The sequence below is a fragment of the Ranitomeya variabilis genome, chromosome 8 (assembly GCF_051348905.1).
Source record: "Ranitomeya variabilis isolate aRanVar5 chromosome 8, aRanVar5.hap1, whole genome shotgun sequence".
NCBI classification, from domain to species: domain Eukaryota; kingdom Metazoa; phylum Chordata; class Amphibia; order Anura; family Dendrobatidae; genus Ranitomeya; species Ranitomeya variabilis.
The window spans coordinates 188,187,807-188,206,824 of NC_135239.1; the positions used below are offsets into that span (position 1 = coordinate 188,187,807).

At 41.4% G+C, this 19,018-nt stretch overlaps 1 protein-coding gene across 3 annotated transcripts in view; it reads right to left on the reverse strand.

The window, feature by feature from the left end:
• ERC2 (ELKS/RAB6-interacting/CAST family member 2) overlaps positions 1-19,018 on the reverse strand; it is a 1,115,226-nt gene that overhangs the window by 736,145 nt on the left and 360,063 nt on the right. For 2 of the 3 annotated variants that reach the window (XM_077278495.1, XM_077278494.1), the window contains exons 9-11: positions 16,967-17,107; positions 14,496-14,636; positions 8,786-8,821 (exon numbers count right to left, since the gene is read on the reverse strand). In XM_077278495.1, the coding sequence (XP_077134610.1) occupies positions 8,786-8,821; positions 14,496-14,636; positions 16,967-17,107 (318 nt within the window). The remainder of the gene's footprint in view (positions 1-8,785; positions 8,822-14,495; positions 14,637-16,966; positions 17,108-19,018) is intronic. The other variant, XM_077278496.1, reaches the window with a different exon arrangement.

Here is a 19,018-nt window from a genome sequence, read left to right on the forward strand (position 1 = left end):
GCAAATGTCTCTATGGAGCATCTTATGGGGCCATAATCAATGTTTCTGCAGCACTATATGGGGCAAATATCTTTATGGAGCATCTTATGGGGCTATAATCAACGTTTCTGCAGCACTATATGGCGCAAATATCTTTATGGAGCATCTTATGGGGCCATAATCAACGTTTCTGCAGCACTATATTGGGCGAATGTGTCTACGGAGCATCTTATGGGGCCATTATTAACCTTTATGCAGGATTATATGGGGCTCCTGATTCAATATGGATATTCAAAAACACAACCTACTGATGTCTCAATTAATTGTATGCAGGACTCTGCTGTGCTGATTGTCATGATGCTGAATGAGGGGAAGTTTATGTGTGGGGTCATAGTGTGGATGTAGCAGAGCCGTGTGTGTACAAGGTGTACAGAGCGGAGCCGTGTATGTGTGTAGTGGAGCAATGTGTACGAGGTGTACAGAGCGGAGTCAGGTGTGTACGAGGTGTACAAAGCTGAGCCGAGTGTGAAAGAGGTGAGCGGAGTCATGTATATATGGGGTGTATGGAGTGGTGCTGCGTGTTTACGAGGTGTATGGAGCGGAGCCGCTTGTGTACGAGGTGTGCGGAGCCGCATGTGTACGGGGTGGACGGAGCGGAGCCGTGTGTGTATGGAGTGTATGAAGCGGAGCCGCGTGTGTACGGAGCGGAGCTGTGTGTGTGAGGTGTACGGAGTGGATCCGCGTGTGTATGAGGTGTACGGAGCAGATCCGCAGGTGTAAGGAGCGGAGCCGCGTGTGTACAAGGTGTACAGAGCAGAGTACGGGGTTCACGGAGCAAAGCCGCGTGTGTACGGGCTGTAAATTTCCGAGTCGGGAAGAATGGTACACGGCTGTGGACAGAGCCCAGCATGTGCACTGTGGGGGAATATTGGGTGTACTCGCCAGCGTCAGAATGTGCAGTGCGTATGCCCCGGAGCCGACCAGTACACCCAATACACCCCCACACTGCACAGGTCCGGAAATGACGCACTGCAGCGTCATACCAGGAAGAAACAGCACACAAATTTCAAACGCCGGGAGTGCGCTTGGAATTAGAGCGAGGACGGACGTGAACGCCCAGAGTCTGCACTTCCGAAGACATCACCATAATTAGTATAGTGACTTGTTAGTTATAAAATAATTTTTCTCAGCGATTACAGGGCAGTATTAGGTCAGACTATACAACAAAGCAACAAAACTATAGTGTGCGAAATGAATAGGGAAAATGTGAATTTCGGTGGGAAATATTTTGGCGCGGGGGGGGCCCCATTTGAAAGTTCGCATCGGGGCCCCTCACTTTGTAGTTACGCCACTGGCCATGGGCACATACTAGGAAAATCAGTGCTAATCTGTGCTAGAGTTAAAAGTTTTTAAAAGAGATAAAAGTGATTTTATGCATTTTAAACTGATCAGTAATCTAAAGTTACTGTATATTGTAGAACAAATATGCTAGTGATTAATATGATATAGGGACATTGATTGATGCTATAAGTTCCTGTAGACTTAATTCCTTGGCCAATCTATAGACATCTCTTCTCGGTATAACGTAATGGCGTTATTTACCAATGTGACTAAAGAATACTTTATTGGCTCAGATTTTATTCATAAAATCCTGACAATGATGAGGTTTCATGGTATCTAAATATTAATGGCCCATAATCAGAATGCATCAATGCTTGACTAGTGCGGTTGACTTCTGGGATCCCCACAATGAAGGAGGCTTTACTTCAATGGGACAAGCTACAACCTTCATGGTGATCGCCGAGGTTCATGGAGGTCAGGCCCCACCATTGCCAATCAAATGTTTATCCGTGAAGTTAACTTCTAATCAAAATGAGAGAGGCCTTCACTAAATTGGACAAGCTATTAATTTTATTGTGCTAATCGCTGATGTTCTTGCAGGTCAGACACCGCAAATCATTAATATGATAGCTGGGATCAACCTCAGGGATCCTCACAGATCAGGGCGTAATTGGACATGATGCAAGTGAGGTTTGTGGAGTTCAGACAGAACCAATGAAACATTGATCGGAGGGCTCAAGTTCTGGGACCTCCATCGATCAGCACAATGAGAGAGGCATTTGCTTCAATGGGACAAGATGTAACTATTATTGTGCTAAACACTAAGGTTCTTGAAGGTCATACACCATGAATCAAACATTGGTGTAGTCAACCTTTGTGACGTCAATTGATCAGCACCATGCGGGAAACCTTCACTTTAATGGGATTAGCTGCGACCATCATTGTGCTGCTCGCCAATGTTCTTAGAGGTCAGACACCAGAAATCAAACATTGATAGGTGGGTCAACATCGGGGATCCCCACTGAACTGGCCTTTATAAGGGCCTTTATAAAGGCATGCTGCAGGTAAGGATTCTGGAGGCCTGACCCCACCAATCAAACATTTATTAGTGGTCTCGACTCTCGAGCATTAGGACATTTGCCAATCAGCCCAATGAGGGAGGCCCTCACTTCATCGGGACAATCTGCCATCCTACATTGTGCTAATTGGAAGGGTTCATGTAAGTTAGAGCCTGTAGCTCCATATGTCTCTAACTTTATGGAAATATTGTTTCATCAAGGACCCTGCAGCAATCATCAAACATTGGTAGCATGCTATACAAATATATTCACCACCAGAGACTATATACAGTACTTTGCAGGACTGCAAAAAGTTTACCATGATAGATCCTAATATTTTTGGTACTATCTATACCTTATAATTAACCATTCTGTCAGTGATAGGAGGACCTAGATGATTTTAAGGGATATAATGGCCTACAGTGGTGACAAAAATAATAGGAATTGACCCTAGCAAACAACCAGATTCGCGTAGCAGTGATGTGATACGTTTTTATGGTCGATTCCTGCACTATTTCTCCCGTCGCTCTCTACACAATCCACTGCATACAAAACAACCGCATTATAAATATCTGTCAATTGTTATCAACTGTTGTAACATTTTCCAGCAAGAATTTCCTTTCTTAATCACAATCAAAAGCCAAAATTTACAGAACGTGAAACAGTCCAGAACAAAACATATACAACATATTTCCACTTCCACACACATTCTAAAAACATAATATTACGGTAAATTAAAAAAAATAAAATAAAACATGCGTGCACATTATACCGTGCAGGATCCTTCAGCATAAAATACACTTCAATTCCTTATGGTTCCGGTCTTTCACAGTTACATTAACTACAGTATATTGACCCTTTCCATTAACAAAAAAAATGGCAAATTGATTTTTATTTTCACTGCATTATAGAGGTATTCTTCCTAGAATGCTTACCTCTATGAAAGTGGCACCACACGGGTCATAATATGAACCTAAAATCGATAGGGACTCTATGTTCCCCATTCATCTTTTCCATTTTGTCACTATTCTTTTTTTCGCCTTGTGCTATTTCTTAATTGCACCAAATGCTTCAAAATGTTGCAAAATCCATGCATAAAATCAAAATGCTCATTATTTTTGCCTTTAATAATAATCTTTGTAACTTTTTTAGTGCCAAAAAAAAAATCACATGTTCTGCTAAAATGTTGCACAAAAAATTTCAGGCGTACAAAAAATCACTTCAAGGGGGAAACTGGAGCACATTTGCCCAAAAAGTTGTACAACTTTTTAAAAAATTACAATTGATGAATAAGTTGAAAACTTACGTCACAATGAGGTCTCGTAGACCTGAACTTATTTTCAGTCCAAGTGCTATCCGTTAAAAAACGGACAGCAGTCGTACCAATGATGTACAATGGGGCATTGCACATGGATGATAAGTGAGAAAAAAATCCCAGTTTTATGGATTTTTTTGTTATACAGTTGTGTGAACTTACCCTGACAAACATAAAAAAACAAACAGGTGCACACATATAAAAGAGGCTTTAAAAAGGTGCAAAATAAAAGAAGTATAAAGCACAAATGAAAAACATGATACAAAAAAACAAAAAATAAAAAAAGGTTCAAATGTAATATAAATTGGGCCCACATTTGAGTCTTTCTTGTCTAGTTTTGGGTGTTTTCTTCTGCTTTTGATTTTTCTTTTAACTTGTACCTTTTTAAAGTCTATTTTATATGTGTCTGCTTGTTTTTTTTTTTTATGTTAGTCGATGTGGGTATGGTTGTGTTTTCCAGATGTTTGCAGCCCATTCATCAATTTGCAAATGTACTCCAGTTTGGAGTTAAATTTTGTAAAAAAAATAAAATTGCTCAAATTTTGTAACGTTTAGCAGACTTTTTGCTCTATAAAGATGCAAGAGAGGGAAAAGACAAAAAATAAATATATTTTTCTTATTTTGTGCAAAATTCCTTAAATTCATAAACAGGGATGAGTGAACGTGCTCTGATAATTTGCTATCCGAGCACGCTTGGGTGCTAACCGAGTGTCTTCGGCATGCTCGAATAATATGTTCACATGAGTCGCGGTTGTTCCACAGCAGCAGCACATGCAGGGGTTGTCTAACAAACAGGCAGTCCCTGCATGTGTTGTGGCAGTCGAATAGCCGCGAGACATGCAGCTGCGGGGACTCGAACATATTATTCGAGCACTCCGAAGACACTCGTTTAGCACTCAAGCATGATCGGATAACACCTTATCCCAGCACATTCGCTGATCACTATCCATGAACTATGTGTGCCATTTTGAAGAATTTGGCGCTAATAAATAAATAAAAAAATCAGCAAATACCAAAGACATATACCAGGCCTAATATGTTTATTTCCTTTTACCAGATTTTATTTTAGCTTCTACAGTATTAACTTTCCGCTATGTGATCCCATTAGAATCACTTGGAAACGAGTAGGTGAAAAAATGTTAACAAGAATTTAGAAAACTGCATGAAACCTCTATATTCAGAATAGCTCAGTTCCAAAACTAGTCTTCAGGAAAGATCGCCCTCTTATTTAAGGCTACTGGTGAATGAATTTCCAGCAGGTCGGCATTGTGCAACTTATGCACCGTGAAGAAGACTCTTCTCAGCTGGCTCCAGGAGCCCAGGACCAAGTACGGTCTGTATCCAGACGTACGGTGCTCTTACAAAGGATGGGAACCAGTTTTCCTTGCTCTGTTTCACAGCGAGGTCTGGCTCAGAACATAACCCCTAAAGCCGTGCTGTGCAGACGTTGAATGGGGAGACTTGCTGTGCCGTGAAGCAAAACAAAATTAAATTCTGCTTCCCTTGTGGAGACACATCGGGTACATCTGATCTTCCATATCATTTTTAGAAATTGAGAGTCGCTTTGTCCTTCTTCAGCTGGAAAACATTGGTGTGCTCTGTAAAATCAAGCCGTGCCATAATTTCCCACAACCCGAATGTGTGGCTCATCAGCTACAGGTTGTGATTAAGAAAAAAAAAAACAGAACTGGAATTAATAAATCTAAAAAGCAGATGAGAATAATAAAACAGGGCAAACTGGAGCCTCGGTGATGAGAAAAAGGTTGCAAAATGCAACACAGGGACATTTATACATTGCCCGGGCAAAAAGAAAAACGAGGACTGCAATTTTCAGCAATTGTAATTGGCAGAGTTGTCCTTGGGGGTTTTATTGTAAAAACCACATGTTAGTCAGACTATGATTAAAGCTAAGCGACTGCTTATTTTAATTATCAAAAACCAAGTCAGCATCGGGAAAGTAGTGACTGAGCAAAGTCAAGAAGTGCGGTGCGGGTCATTAACCTGAACTTGGCCTGGTGGGCCAACCCATGGCATTTGATGATACAACAAAGCAAAACCTGTGGTAATGCTGATGAAAAATGCCAGTGGGCAAACAGATGTGTTATCGAGGGTAAAGTAATTTATGCACAATAGGTAGAAAATAGCATATTGCTTCATGAGGTGAGAGGTCAGGACAATGTGGGATTACTCCTTACCAGTAGTGATGACTTGAGTGAACGTGCTCGGGTAAGGTGTTACATGCGCATGCTCGGGTGCTAACAAAGTGTCTTCGATGTGCTTAAAAAATATGGTTGAGTCCCCGTGGCTGCATGTCTCACAGCTGTTCCACAGCCGCAACACATGCATGGATTGCCTAACAAGCAGACAATTCTTTCATGTGTTGAGGCTTTCGAACAGCCGCGAGACATGTAGGCATGGGGAGTCGAACATATTTTTTGAGCACGCCAAAGACACTTGGTTAGCACAAGAGCATGCCTGGTAACACCTTATCAGAGCACATTCTCTTATCACTACGTACCAGAAATTAGGCGAGTAAAAGATTGGTTTGCAAGGTAAAGCCCGGAAGGTGACCAGCTTATATCTGTGGTCTTCAGAAAAACAGAGGGGTATACATTCAAAGTGTTTATATCCGATGGCTGTCGTGGCAATTAGCAGCTGAAACATACATAAATCACAGATGTCTGATGACGAAGGCCTAAAGCAGAAAGATATAAACCAGTCTAACTGAAGCCTAACCGTGCAATACCTTGCCTTAGCTGTCACATCTCCACCTGGACCTGCTCTTGCCACATGTGCTTCTGTCACCAGGCACTTCTGTATTCATTCTGTGGGCAAAACCTGGTGATTGAGGAGATGTCATGGCCAGAACCTCTGGACAGCATTGGCTCTATCTGTGCCACACAGTTTGTCAATATAGTTCGTTATATGAGCTTCCAACAGGAGTAATCGGCTCCCTGCTGTGGCCAATAGGACAGCACCACACCCTACTTACACTCCAAGCAAGCTAGGAATTGCCAGTTAAAGTTTATACTATACTCTGGTTCAGTCCCGTTTTTCAGCTTTTGCACAGTCTGTTTGATTCCTGTTTTTTCATCTAGACCAATTTTGTGACTATCTTTCAGCTTGACGATTTCACTTGGTATTGATGTGGCTATCTGACAATCCTCTGCCCGTTCCACCAGCCAGCAACTACTCTGACTCTGTGGATGACTCTGTGGACCCAACCCACGGACCCATGTGTAACTGTAGATCCCTGTACAAGGGTTAAAGGGTGAATCTTATTGCAACCCGATGTCTGGTACAATGAGTCTGTCCGTGGAAACACGCCTCCCAAAGAAGCGAGGCTGGCGGCAAGAGCTCTCCACAGTTGTATATAGCAATTCATTGCACAGGTAAAATAGAATTATTTGTGCTACCTCTTCTCCTGCTGACTGCAACTTGTTTATTATGATTAGATGCATTTTTTCACCTTGCACTTTACATTTAGATAGAGTTTTGCAACCCAGCAAAATAGCCAGTAACTTTCTTCAATTAAAATGCTTTTTTTGGCATATAACGGTTTAGATAATATTCATATCGATCTTAATTTGTATTGGGTCCATGTACTAAATTGAAAGTGCAGTAGGAAGTGACATTATAGTTCCTTTGCAGTTTGTTGCAGTTCACAGCCATACTAGTTGTCAGTGGTATGTCCGGTTGGACATCTGCCATCACTTGGCTGCGCAAGCTGGCCACAACTTGCAATTCATAATTTAGAGGGTGTGATAAGAGATGATCGTTTCCACTAATTGAATAGTGGCACATTGCACTTTAATTGTTATGCAACAGATTACTTTATGACTGCACTCCAGCTAATTTTTTGACTCACAGCATGTAAGACTAGTATATGGTCATATGTTTATTTTTTGGGGATTTATAACCTGACTTTCAAACTCTTTTCTGCCCGTTCGCTATTGTAATATTTGTAATAATATGTAATAACACCCAGCAGCTAGTCTGACTCTGTGGAGCCAACCCCAAGGCCCCATGTGTACCTGTAGATCCCTGTAGAAGAGTTAAAGGGTGAAAGCTCAATGCAACCCCTGATATCTGATAGACCGAGTCTGTCCGTGGAAGCCCTATTAACAGCAGCCAGTCTTCCACGGACAGTGCTCCCCATTATATCAGCTTTTTGATAAATTAAAGCGATATTCCAAGTATCACCAGTTATCATTTAAGCACCGTAACATTACTGTGGTAAGTAATGTTAGATCTAAGAAGATCCAATGGCTAGACCACAACAACCACGATAGAGAAGAGTATGTAGAAGTGGACAAAAATATATGCCGACACTCGAAACAACTGTATAAGGGATACTACAATGGGAAGCTACAGTGGGGTGGGAATGGGGGTTCAATGATCTAGTGATTAGAGTGGTCTCTAGCATTTATACTGGCAAATCTTACATTTAGCAAGTATCCTCTGAGTGGATAAACTAATCATGGTTGGAATGTCCCATTGTATTTTTCCCAAAATTTAGGTGAAGACTGTCAGTCTATATTTCTGGCTCCTGAAGACTATTCTACCACTTATGTACCTTATGTCTCTTTTTATCCACATTTAGCCATATTGCTCGTAAAGCTTTGGATCTTCCCAATGTGGTGGCATAAGGTAAGCAAAGTAGCGTAATACATCCCACATTGCGGAGGCTTTAATCACAATTACATTTATGGAAAGAGACTTCGTTTTCGAAGTAATTATTTTAATGACAAAAAAATCTACATATTGATTTCATCTCTAAAACCATCTGGACTTAACAAGTCATTATTGTAATTTAATAATACATAAATTCTCAACCTAAACTGAAGCCTGAAGGATCCTGCAGGGTATAAAACAAATTTAACCCATTCGGCAACTTTCATGCATGATAGCGGCCCTGCCAAAAAAAAAAGCGGAAGCGACCCTTATGACTGTTCCCAACATAGATACACAGATACGATGCAAGCAGAGCCGGAGCATGTGTGCGTGGCCGGAGCGATGCCATGGGATGTGCGCAGCTCTATGCCGATGAAAGTTGCATGCTGTGTGGGGTTTCTTAAAGATGGTCACTTACAGGATTGTACATCTGATTGAACAACTGCTCGGCTTGCTACGTTAAGGGAGACGGGAAGGATTGACACACACACAAAGGGGGGAAAAAAGAAGGAAAGATTTAGGAATAGAGCATTAACCGGACAATCTAAGCGTGTCTGCAGAAGAGAACTTGTCATAAATACGTAGAAAATGTAAGTTCCTCGACATTCCACGGTGAAAGCGAGAGAGTCACAGGGGACGTTGGCGTGTTTACCTTGGCTGCTACAAGAGAATGGTTAGAAGCTGAAATGTACGGTTTACTGTTACCTTCCCCTTTCTAGAGTTAAATAACCCATGAAATCAAGTAGGCTGTCCACTTCTGATGATACATTAAGTGCTGGACTTGAGCAATGAATCACCAGAAGTGCTTTTAGTGAAGACAGCCATTTATCAAGCAACTTTCAAAAGATAGTAATAATAAGAGATTAATTAAGCACCATTGTTAAATACATGTCTCTCATTTCAGAAAATGCATATCGCTGGGGGTCACCTAAGGAACAGTTAAGGGGATGAAAAAGTTAGGCAAATTTTATTTGTTTTGTTGTTTTCTAAATGATCTGTGATCAAGTCCTGAAATTAAGATTACAGTAAAAGATTCACTTTTTTACATTTAAAATTAAAGGAACAGTCCAGGGAAAATGGATGGAGTTCTACTCCACGTCAATCCTGAGGAGGAGGAGCATGACACAGATTCCAGAGAACGAAAGCTTGTGCCAGGCACCGCCCTGCAATAGCCATAATGCAGAGTGTCAGTTTTAACTTTAAAAGGTAACCATCATCTACAAAAAAAATTATACATCCTACATACATCCTAGAGGATGCAATATGCTGGGAAATAGTGGGGTCCAGGTACTGAGACCCCCACCGATTGGTCAAAAGACTGCTGTGGAGTGCAAACTCTCTCCTTGAGCTGCATGCACAGGGCATGTATGGCGTGAATTTCCTATGACTTTCTTTTGAGCGGTTACACCGCTCTCTGTGCGCTCTCATGCAGGAGCTAGGCACTTCAGACCGGTGCTTTGACTAATCGGTTGCGGTCTCAGAACCTAGCCCGTCAGACTATGACTAAGGCAGTGTCGTATGTGGGGACCATTATACTTTTTGGAGGACTATATGGGGGCCATTATAATGTTTCTAGGGCTATGTGGGGTCCATTAGGCTATATAGAGGGCTACGTGGGGACCATTATGCTGTATAGAGGGCTAGTGAGACTATCATATAGGGTAGAGGTTTGTGTTTGGGCCATCACACTGTGTGGAGAGTAATGTTGGGGCCATCATAATGTTCCTGATGGTGAATGTTATATAGGTCTTTAAAGTGTAATTCTTATAAAGAAGACTTGACATTTTAAGAAATGGGGATGCGTCATTTAATTTTCCATTACTGAATCTACGATGAATGTTGGTGGTCTACAGTGCGATTGACACCTACAGATCTGTGACTGTATGTGACTGATTCAAAAAGTGATATACTAAGCCTTATTGGGGACTTTGTTAATCCACAGACTTGTTATTGAGCTGGTACACCGCTCTATGCATGTAGTTCATGTAGGAGTTGTGCACTTCAAAGCGGTATTTTGGTTGGAGTCTCAGATCCCGGACTGTCCACCAATTAGCAGCACAAAGCATACCTTGTCCTATGATAGCCACCCTTTAAGTTTATAGATGGTTACATAAAATGATTAGAAATCCAATGTATTACTCTTTTAACCAAGAAGATGCTGATGAATGTATTGCCCTCCTACTCCAGTGTTAAAATTATTACATATAAAAAAAACATGCACCATCACCCTTAATTTTATGTAACTGTGACTTTAAAGAGTTAACTCTTGTAGAAGGTCTCTCCCCGGTTTCTCTGTTGGGGTTCTTTAGGGCAATTTATCAATAGGGAGGATAATGGTCTGTACTGTAGGGGAAGGAAAGTGTTTCACATTGAACTTTGTGTTGTACTGACCCACACATATGCTGGGAAAATTAATGATGCTACGAGTTTACATGGTCTGTTTGCCCCATATGTTCATGGAGTGAAGAGCTGGTGACTAACTAAGCAAACAACATGGTAATTAATGAATGTCATTACTAGAAATGAGGTGATTTAATAGACATTTACTAAGTTCAAGTTAGATAATTCCCCTGTTAGGATAGAAAGAAAATACTTTTTCTTAACATCACATGTGTGCAGAATTCTCTTGCAGTGGTCTACAATAGGAAGGAAATCCCTGGCTTTAAGGGGTTATCCTATGAAAACCATTTATCACTTTTTCACAGAGAAGGTAATAAATGTATCATCACTGGGGGTCCGACATCCATTGATTATGGGAGTAGGGATGTTGCTTTCCCTTGTGAATGAGGTGGAGGTATTATTGTGTAACCAATACTCCATCTACTCCATTCCCGTCTATATGAACATGACAACTGCTCCCGTAGACAGTGAATCAAATGATGGTCACTAAAGATGAGCGGATCAATCCGCAGAGGATAGAGTTTGATTCAGATTTCCTGAAATTCACGATTTTAAGCAATTCGTACATTTTGAGATTTGATTTGTGGTTCTCATAAAAGAAAACTTACCCAGCGCCAATTCCAACATTGCTAAAGCATCAGAGAATGGGCAAATGTTATTTGGTGCTGCTGCATGGGCCTCCCCATAATGCCCCGTGGTTATGATATCTATCGGATTATCATAACTTGTACAGTGGTGGTCAGTACTGGGCAATCACAGGTCAGTGGTTCCCAGTGGAGAACAGTTTGTACAGCAGAGTCAATTTCCATCTCCAGAATCACTGGGTAAGTCGCTCTCCTGTAGAGTGTAAGCTCTTATGGTCAGCCGAGTCCTTTCTCTCCTGTAGAGTGTATGCTATTATGGTCAGCAGGGTCCTCTCTTTCGCTCTCTTCTGTAGAGCGTAATCTCTTATGGTCAGCGGAGTCCTCTCTCTCCTGTAGAGTGTAAGCTCTTATGGTCAGCCGGGTCCTCTCTCTGCTGTAGAGTGTATGCTATTATGGTCAGCAGGGTCCTCTCTTTCGCTCTCTTCTGTAGAGCGTAATCTCTTATGGTCAGCGGAGCCCTCTCTCTGCTGTAGAGTGTAAGCTCTTATGGTCAGCAGGGTCCATTTTCTCCTGTAGACTGTAAGCTCTTATGGTCAGCAGGGTCCTTTCTCTCCTGTAGAGTGTAAGCTCTTATGATCATCAGGGTCCTATTTTTCCCTCTCGTCTATAGAGCGTAAGCTCTTATGGTCAGCCGAGTCCATTCTCTCCTGTAGATTGTAAGCTCTTATGGTCATTGGGGTCTTCTCTTTCGCTCTCTTCTGCAGAGCGTAATCTCTTATGGTCAGTGAGGTCCTCTCTCTGCTGTAGAGTGTAAGCTCTTATGGTCAGCAGGGTCCTCTCTTTCTCTCTTGTATGTAGAGTGTATGGTTATGCAGCACAGACAGAGGGGTTCTTCTCTCTCCTCTCCCCATGTATATTTTCCAATAAGTTTTCCAGTATTGAGATTCAAGCTAATTTGTTCACTGATAATCAAATTTTTTTGGGGAAAATTAAGAATAGTCGGTGAATTTCAAAAGCTTCACTCATCTCTAGTGTTCCCATATGCTACAATTCCACTCCATTCACAAAGGGAACTTTGCGTTCTCCAGTCTTGTGAGCACTCTACATCCCAGTGTTCAAATCCATGGAGATAATAAATGTATCACTGATATGGATCAATATTTTTTTTGTGTGGAAACTATATAAATATGTGTCTAAAATATTTTCCAGATTTTTAAGTTTTTCCAATTAAATTAATTTTTCTTAAACAACCACTTTGCCTGTTCCATTGAAAGGAGTTTTTCTTGATTTTCAACTACTTTTTAGGACATTAATCACTGTCTGATTGGCGGGAGGTCAACTCATGAGATACCCATAAATTACCAGAATCACAAAAGACCACGGCCAGCTTATTAGTTATCCAGGCACAATGACATACAGTAAGTACTAGTACTAAAGCTGATCATACACATTAGATAGCAGTCACCCCAACGATCAGTAAGCCCCTGACTCTCATACACAAGAACGCCTCGCTCCTGTATGAGCTGAGAGAGCCTCTAACATTTATCTCCCTCCACAAAAAGGATTAGCCACTGAAATTTCGACTACCGCATCCTTCTCTGTTGGAAGGCCACTTGCGCATTAGAAAATTGGCCAATCCAATCTAAAAGGGGTTTGGATAAATTCTATCTAAAGTGAGGAGACCTGTAAACTTTTGATGCTCAGCCTACTTCACTTCAATGAGGTGAACTATAGTACCAAGAACAGCCACATTGGGATGCGCAACACAATGCCTGGATAAACAATAACTGAACCCATCAGTCTTTTGACTAGTCAAGATATTGGAGGTCGGACCCCATCTGTGACACTTGTAAAGATAGACCATCAATTGAAAATTCTGTAAAACCCTTTGCCACAAAGATATTCTTTCATCATCTTGATTCGCGTGAAGCATATACAAGTCTCCACCATGGAGGAGGAGAGCTGTTAAAAGTCAGTGCATGCATCAGTTGGTTTAAATTGGATCTATTTTTATTAGAGAAAACATATTAATCACTGAAATTGAAATGATCTTTATCATCTCTTCAAAACTGCATGGTTTCTTATACAGCTTTGCATTTGCTACAAACAGGGCTGCACAATACAGATGTTCCTAACATAGAAGGTATTATATCCCAGTAACTGTTCATGCGAGCGCGGTGGAAAAGCATCTGTCTGCTCTACGTTAAAGCCTTGTTTGCACAATAGAAACAATTGCAGCAATCAACATTTTAGATTATTTTAAAGAGTAACCATCATTTTATTATTTTATTTTAATCATAAATCAACAATACACGTGACAATAAGAAACTTTCTAATATATTTTATCAGAGAAATCTGCTTCTTTCTCCTCTTGGACTGATCATTCATCCTGAAACTTCTCAGTTCTTGCGTAAAATGTGTTTCCAGTGAATACAGATGTTCCATTACTGAGATGGGAGAAACAGTTGGTGCTCAAAGTTTAATGGAGAACTGTAACCCTTGGCTCAGGAGAACTGGCAGCAGAATGTCTGAGTCCGCCTCTAGCTCCTCTCCTCTCCATAGGATTTTAAAAGCACTAACTGTCATCTCTTATTAAAGTAACTGGAAAATCTATCTTCACCAAATACGGATTTCACATATTTTGCCCTTGAATTGACAGTGAAAGATCAGTCCAGGAGGAGAAAAAAAAGGGGATTTCTGTCATAAGATATTACAAAGTTGCTTATATTCTTGCGTACTTTTGATCTATGAAATAAAAATTAAATCAGCAGTTTAAGTGAATCTCATCTATAAACGTTCAATTTTGGCAATGTGATGGCAAAACTCGATCTTGAAAAACAATGAAATGCACAGACTTTGATTTGTAACTACAATCTGTTTGGGTTCAGATAAGTGTCATAGCCCTCTCTGGCTCAATAACGTGCGGTCTGTATACGACTTCTGTGACAGACTATTGTTTTACTTTTCCCAAGCTCCAATCACCACTATTGACACAACTGTTGTTTCCCCGAGTTCAAAGAAAGCTTTGATGCAGCTGCAGCTTTGCAGAACGCGGTTAAAGCAGTCGTTCCTAATTGAACTATCGGAAAATTTCCTAACCGGTTGTACGCCACCTCGTGCTACATACAACGATGCCTTACGTACCTTTTTCAACTGGGCTTCCAACTTACTACATTCTTCCTTCTTCTGCTCGATGGCCATTTCAAGAGACTTCAACTTGGAATCTCTCTTTAGTCCTGATGAAGCCAGAGTAGATGCATGCTCTTTCATATCAATCAAGCTGGTCTATAGAGAAAAGAAAGAAGTCATTCATATAAAATGGTCACTAGTACTAAAATACAAATAGACTAGTTTTAGGGGAGGACATCAATATTAAATTGGTGTGGGTTTGAATTTAGGCACTTGCGACGATCAGCTGACTGAAGGTTGCAGTATTCTGCCCCTTTACTGTTTCCTAGACACGATTAGCACTATTCGTATTGGTTGTGCGGGGTATTACAGCTCAGCACCTCTCATAATGGTTCTGCCTGTTATTACAGCTCAACACTCCTCGTAGTGGTTGTGCCTGGTATTACAGCTCAGAACTCTTGATCGGTGTTGTGCCTGTTATTACAGCTTAGTACTCCTTCTCATGGTTGTGACTGGTATTAAAGCTCATCACTCCTCATAGTGTTAATGCCAGGTATTACAGCTCAACACTCCTCACAGTTGTAGTGCTTTATATTACAGCTCAGCACTAGTGATGGGCGAACCCCTGGATTTTGGGGTCCCGATCGAACAGTTAAAAAAAAGTTTGGTTCTGGTACCAGAACAGTACCTGAACCCATATGCATGACAGAACGGCAAACACTGACTTTGATCAGTGGTAAGATCATTACCACAGGTCAGAGAGCTGCAGTTCCCATGCTGTCAGATGACAGCGTGAGCCTGCCACTGTGACTGGCAGTAAAAAGTTTACCTCCAGTCACAGAGGCATCACCACATGGGAAAGTACTACTCCCACCAGCCTGCTGCTATTAACAACAAGAGCAAGCACGGCTGATGGGAGCCTCCGCTATAAATTCATTTTTAAAAATGACGTGGGGTCTTTCTATTTTTGATAACCAGCAAGGCAAAACTGACAGCTGTGGGCTGCAACCCTCATCTATCTGCTTTATTATGGCTAGTTATCAAGAATAGAGGCAAATTATTTAATTTAAAAAAATGGCGTGGGGTCCCCCCCATTTTTGACAACCAGCCAAGCTAAAGTAGACAGCGGGGGCTGATATTCTCAGGCTGGTAAGGGGGTATGGATATTGCCCCCCAGCCTACAAATAAAAGCCCGCAGTTGCTCCAGAAAAGGTGCATGTATTAGATGCGCCAAATCTGGTGCTTTGCCCGACTCTACCCACTTTCCCTGTGGCGGTGGCAAGTGGGGTTAATATTTGTGGGGTTGATGCCACTTTTGTCTTTTTAGGTGATAAAGCCCAGCAGTTAGTAATGGAGAGGAGTTTATAAGAAGCCTATTCATTACTAACCTCACAGTCGTATGGTCAGTAAAAAAACACCCTGAATAAAGTCCTTTATTTGAAATAAAAATGCACATCATTTTACAAATATATTTAAAAATAACAAACACAGTTATACTCACCTTACACCCATGCCATAGAAGCCCTGGTCCCCTGTAAAAAACTGAAAATAATAAATAACAAAAATACTCAACTAATGGCCATTGCTTTGGAGCCCTGGTATCCTGTAAAAAAATTAAAATAAAAAACAACAATATCCCTCACTTGTCCCTCAGTGTAATCCATGTCTGTGATAATTGGTTTTCAACTGGGACGGTGCCAAGATGCAACCGTCCAGTGTGAAAACCATGGGAGAATGAGCTGCTGCGAGCGCAGCGTCACAAACTAGCGATGACATCATTGAGGTTACCGCAGGTCACTGAGGCTGCGTTCACAGAACACTTCAATGTGAGCCAAGCCAATGAACTGCGGTGACCTCAGTGAGATCACTGCTAGCACCATGAGAAAAAGTCTCATGGTTCAGCATTGACCTCGGTTCACCGCAGTCCACCGTAAGAAATTTCTCACTCATCATGGTTTGGTCCTGATGAAAAGGTTTGAAGACATTGAAATGTGTTGACATAAACCACATTCATGCTTCACCTTCGTGTGTGATCACACATTAGAACCATTGGGCAGCGCAGACTCTGAACCACTGCATTCCTAATTTTTTTTGCATGGTATTACAGCTTGACACTCTTCGTAGTCGTTATGTCTGGTATTATAACTCAGCACTCCTCATAGTGGTTGTTGTTGGCATTACAGCATGGTACATTTCATAGTGAAGTGCAATATAAGGCACTGCCAAGTTAGAAAGTAATAATGTTTTTCAGTTGCTTTCATTCTGCAGAAACTAAATAGGTTTAAAAAGGTCACATCTATATTTATGATTTTCTAGGGAGGCGTAACATATTTTTAGAGACCTTAGCAGGGCCACAAGGGCCAAACATCCAAGCAACAACCTTGTGGTTGTGGATCGAGGGACAAGGTCCAAAAGTTGCTCTGGGACCATAGGACTCTAGTAACATTATATCTTTGATAGCCTGCAGGGAGCCATGTGCAACATACCTCTTTTTCTGTCAACTCCGCCTGCAAACTGTTGACTTTTTCTTTTAGATCTTTGTTCTCTTTCTTGTAGTTTTCGATCTCTTCTAGTCTCTCTCTGTCATCTCGCTCCCTTTGTTCTTTCAAACGTTCAATAATTCTCTCCTAAAAGATTTTAAAAGAGGAAGGAAATAGACAGTGTATTACTAGATAATCACCTACAAGAGTTTTGGTAGAACGGTCTAATCATAGGGCGGCAATTAGGGGCAGTGTATAGATTTTCTCAATCGCTGAAGTCCTCCTTCTCTTAGCAAGTCACATATTACATGTATTATAACTTTTCTCGAAAATGCAACAGAACCAATACTGAATTCAATATTAATTTCTGTGTCAATAAGTTAGATATATGGAAGACTATATCCACAATCGACAAACTTATTTCATAGCATATTGCAGGCAGTGAACATCTAAATGGCACAAATGTAATAAACAACTTTTCCATGGCATAGAAATGTAGCAGACCGGTCACACTAGACTGAAGATGAGCACTACTTACTACCAAGGACAAGTTCCATATAGGAAAAAAAAATTGGTGATATTGATGCATTCCAGGACCAGTTTGCCATTTCATCTCCCCCAACCATGTCTCAATGAGGTGGAGTTTAAAAATACACAACTAGTCTCTATTCATTGACTATGGGAATGCCGCAAATAGCCGAGCACTGTACTTGGCTATCTCCAGCAGTACTAGATTGTAGTGAACAGAAGTGTGCATACTCAACCTCCTCTCAATCTATATAGGGCTATGTCACGATAATGTAGCAATGTCATAATGTGAGATTAGTTCTAGAAAGTACCATGTCACACACGCGCTGCAGATTCGACCCCCCCTTCCTCCCCCACTGCATTCGCTGGTACAGACACAAAACCCTGAGGCAGAGACACTGTGCAACTTGATACTAATGTGTGAGCAGGGTGTGGCTTCCAAACTGCAGACGACCAATCCTGTAAAGCAACTAATTTTCCCCTCCCACTGGCCCAGGAATGCATTTGTCTACGGGCTTCCAAGAACCTAAATTCTGAGAAAAGAGTGCATATAATTACTCAGCCCACTTAGAGATCTCAGGACCAGAGGGTATATCTCTACCCCTGCTGAATTGGGTGTTAGTCTTGGCCCAGGAAGCAAGCTAACATCAGCTCAGCAAAGCTGTTCTATGCACCTGGATGTATTTATCCTCCTAAGCCACAGGCCAGCCAAGATGATATCATGACATAACGACCTGTAAGTGTTCTCTTTTCAACGCTAATCCTATTTTATTTTCATAATCTGTAATGTACATATGATTTTCTCCTTTATAATATCTTTTTAATACTTTGTAAACACTGCCTAACATTTTATGGAGTAAAATGTATAATTTCCTAGCTTGTGTCTCTCTGTTCTATGAACGAACTGTGTGTCCTCTGAGTTGAACTACGCTACTGATTTGGGTTGGCTCCAGACCCATTAACTTTTGATGAAAATCTGAGCTGGTGGCAGCATACTTTGTTCTGTGCGATTGGAGATCTTTGTAGTGACGGAGGCATTGTTAATTATTGTTCCCGCCTGATTGGGAGTAGTTAAATCACCCTCGCTGCAGTGAGGGCAATAGCCAGTACATAGCAGGCAGCCTTTCTGGCAACTAATTACCCTAGGTGCAGTACCTAATCTGACCTGAGGGTAAGGGGGCACCACAGAGCTGCAGGTTTCAAACTGGAACTGGGAAGTGGGATAAAGATAAATCCCCTTCAGATGGAACCAGGGGCAACCAAACCACCATCCGTGACATAGTGTTGGCTGCACGGTGTGAACTGTCACAGGCTATGTATCAGCACCGTAGTTGCAATCACTGAGAGTGCCAGCAGTCAGACTCCCAGCAATCAGTAAGTTATTGCCCTTTTAAATCTGTATTTTGCAATGCTGCCCAAATCAGGGGAGATTTAACCAATGTTAGTCTCAAGTGCATGGCTACCCTTAGGGTAAATTCACAAATTGCAGATTTATTGTCAGAAAAATGCTTTGACAGCAAAGACCAGGAT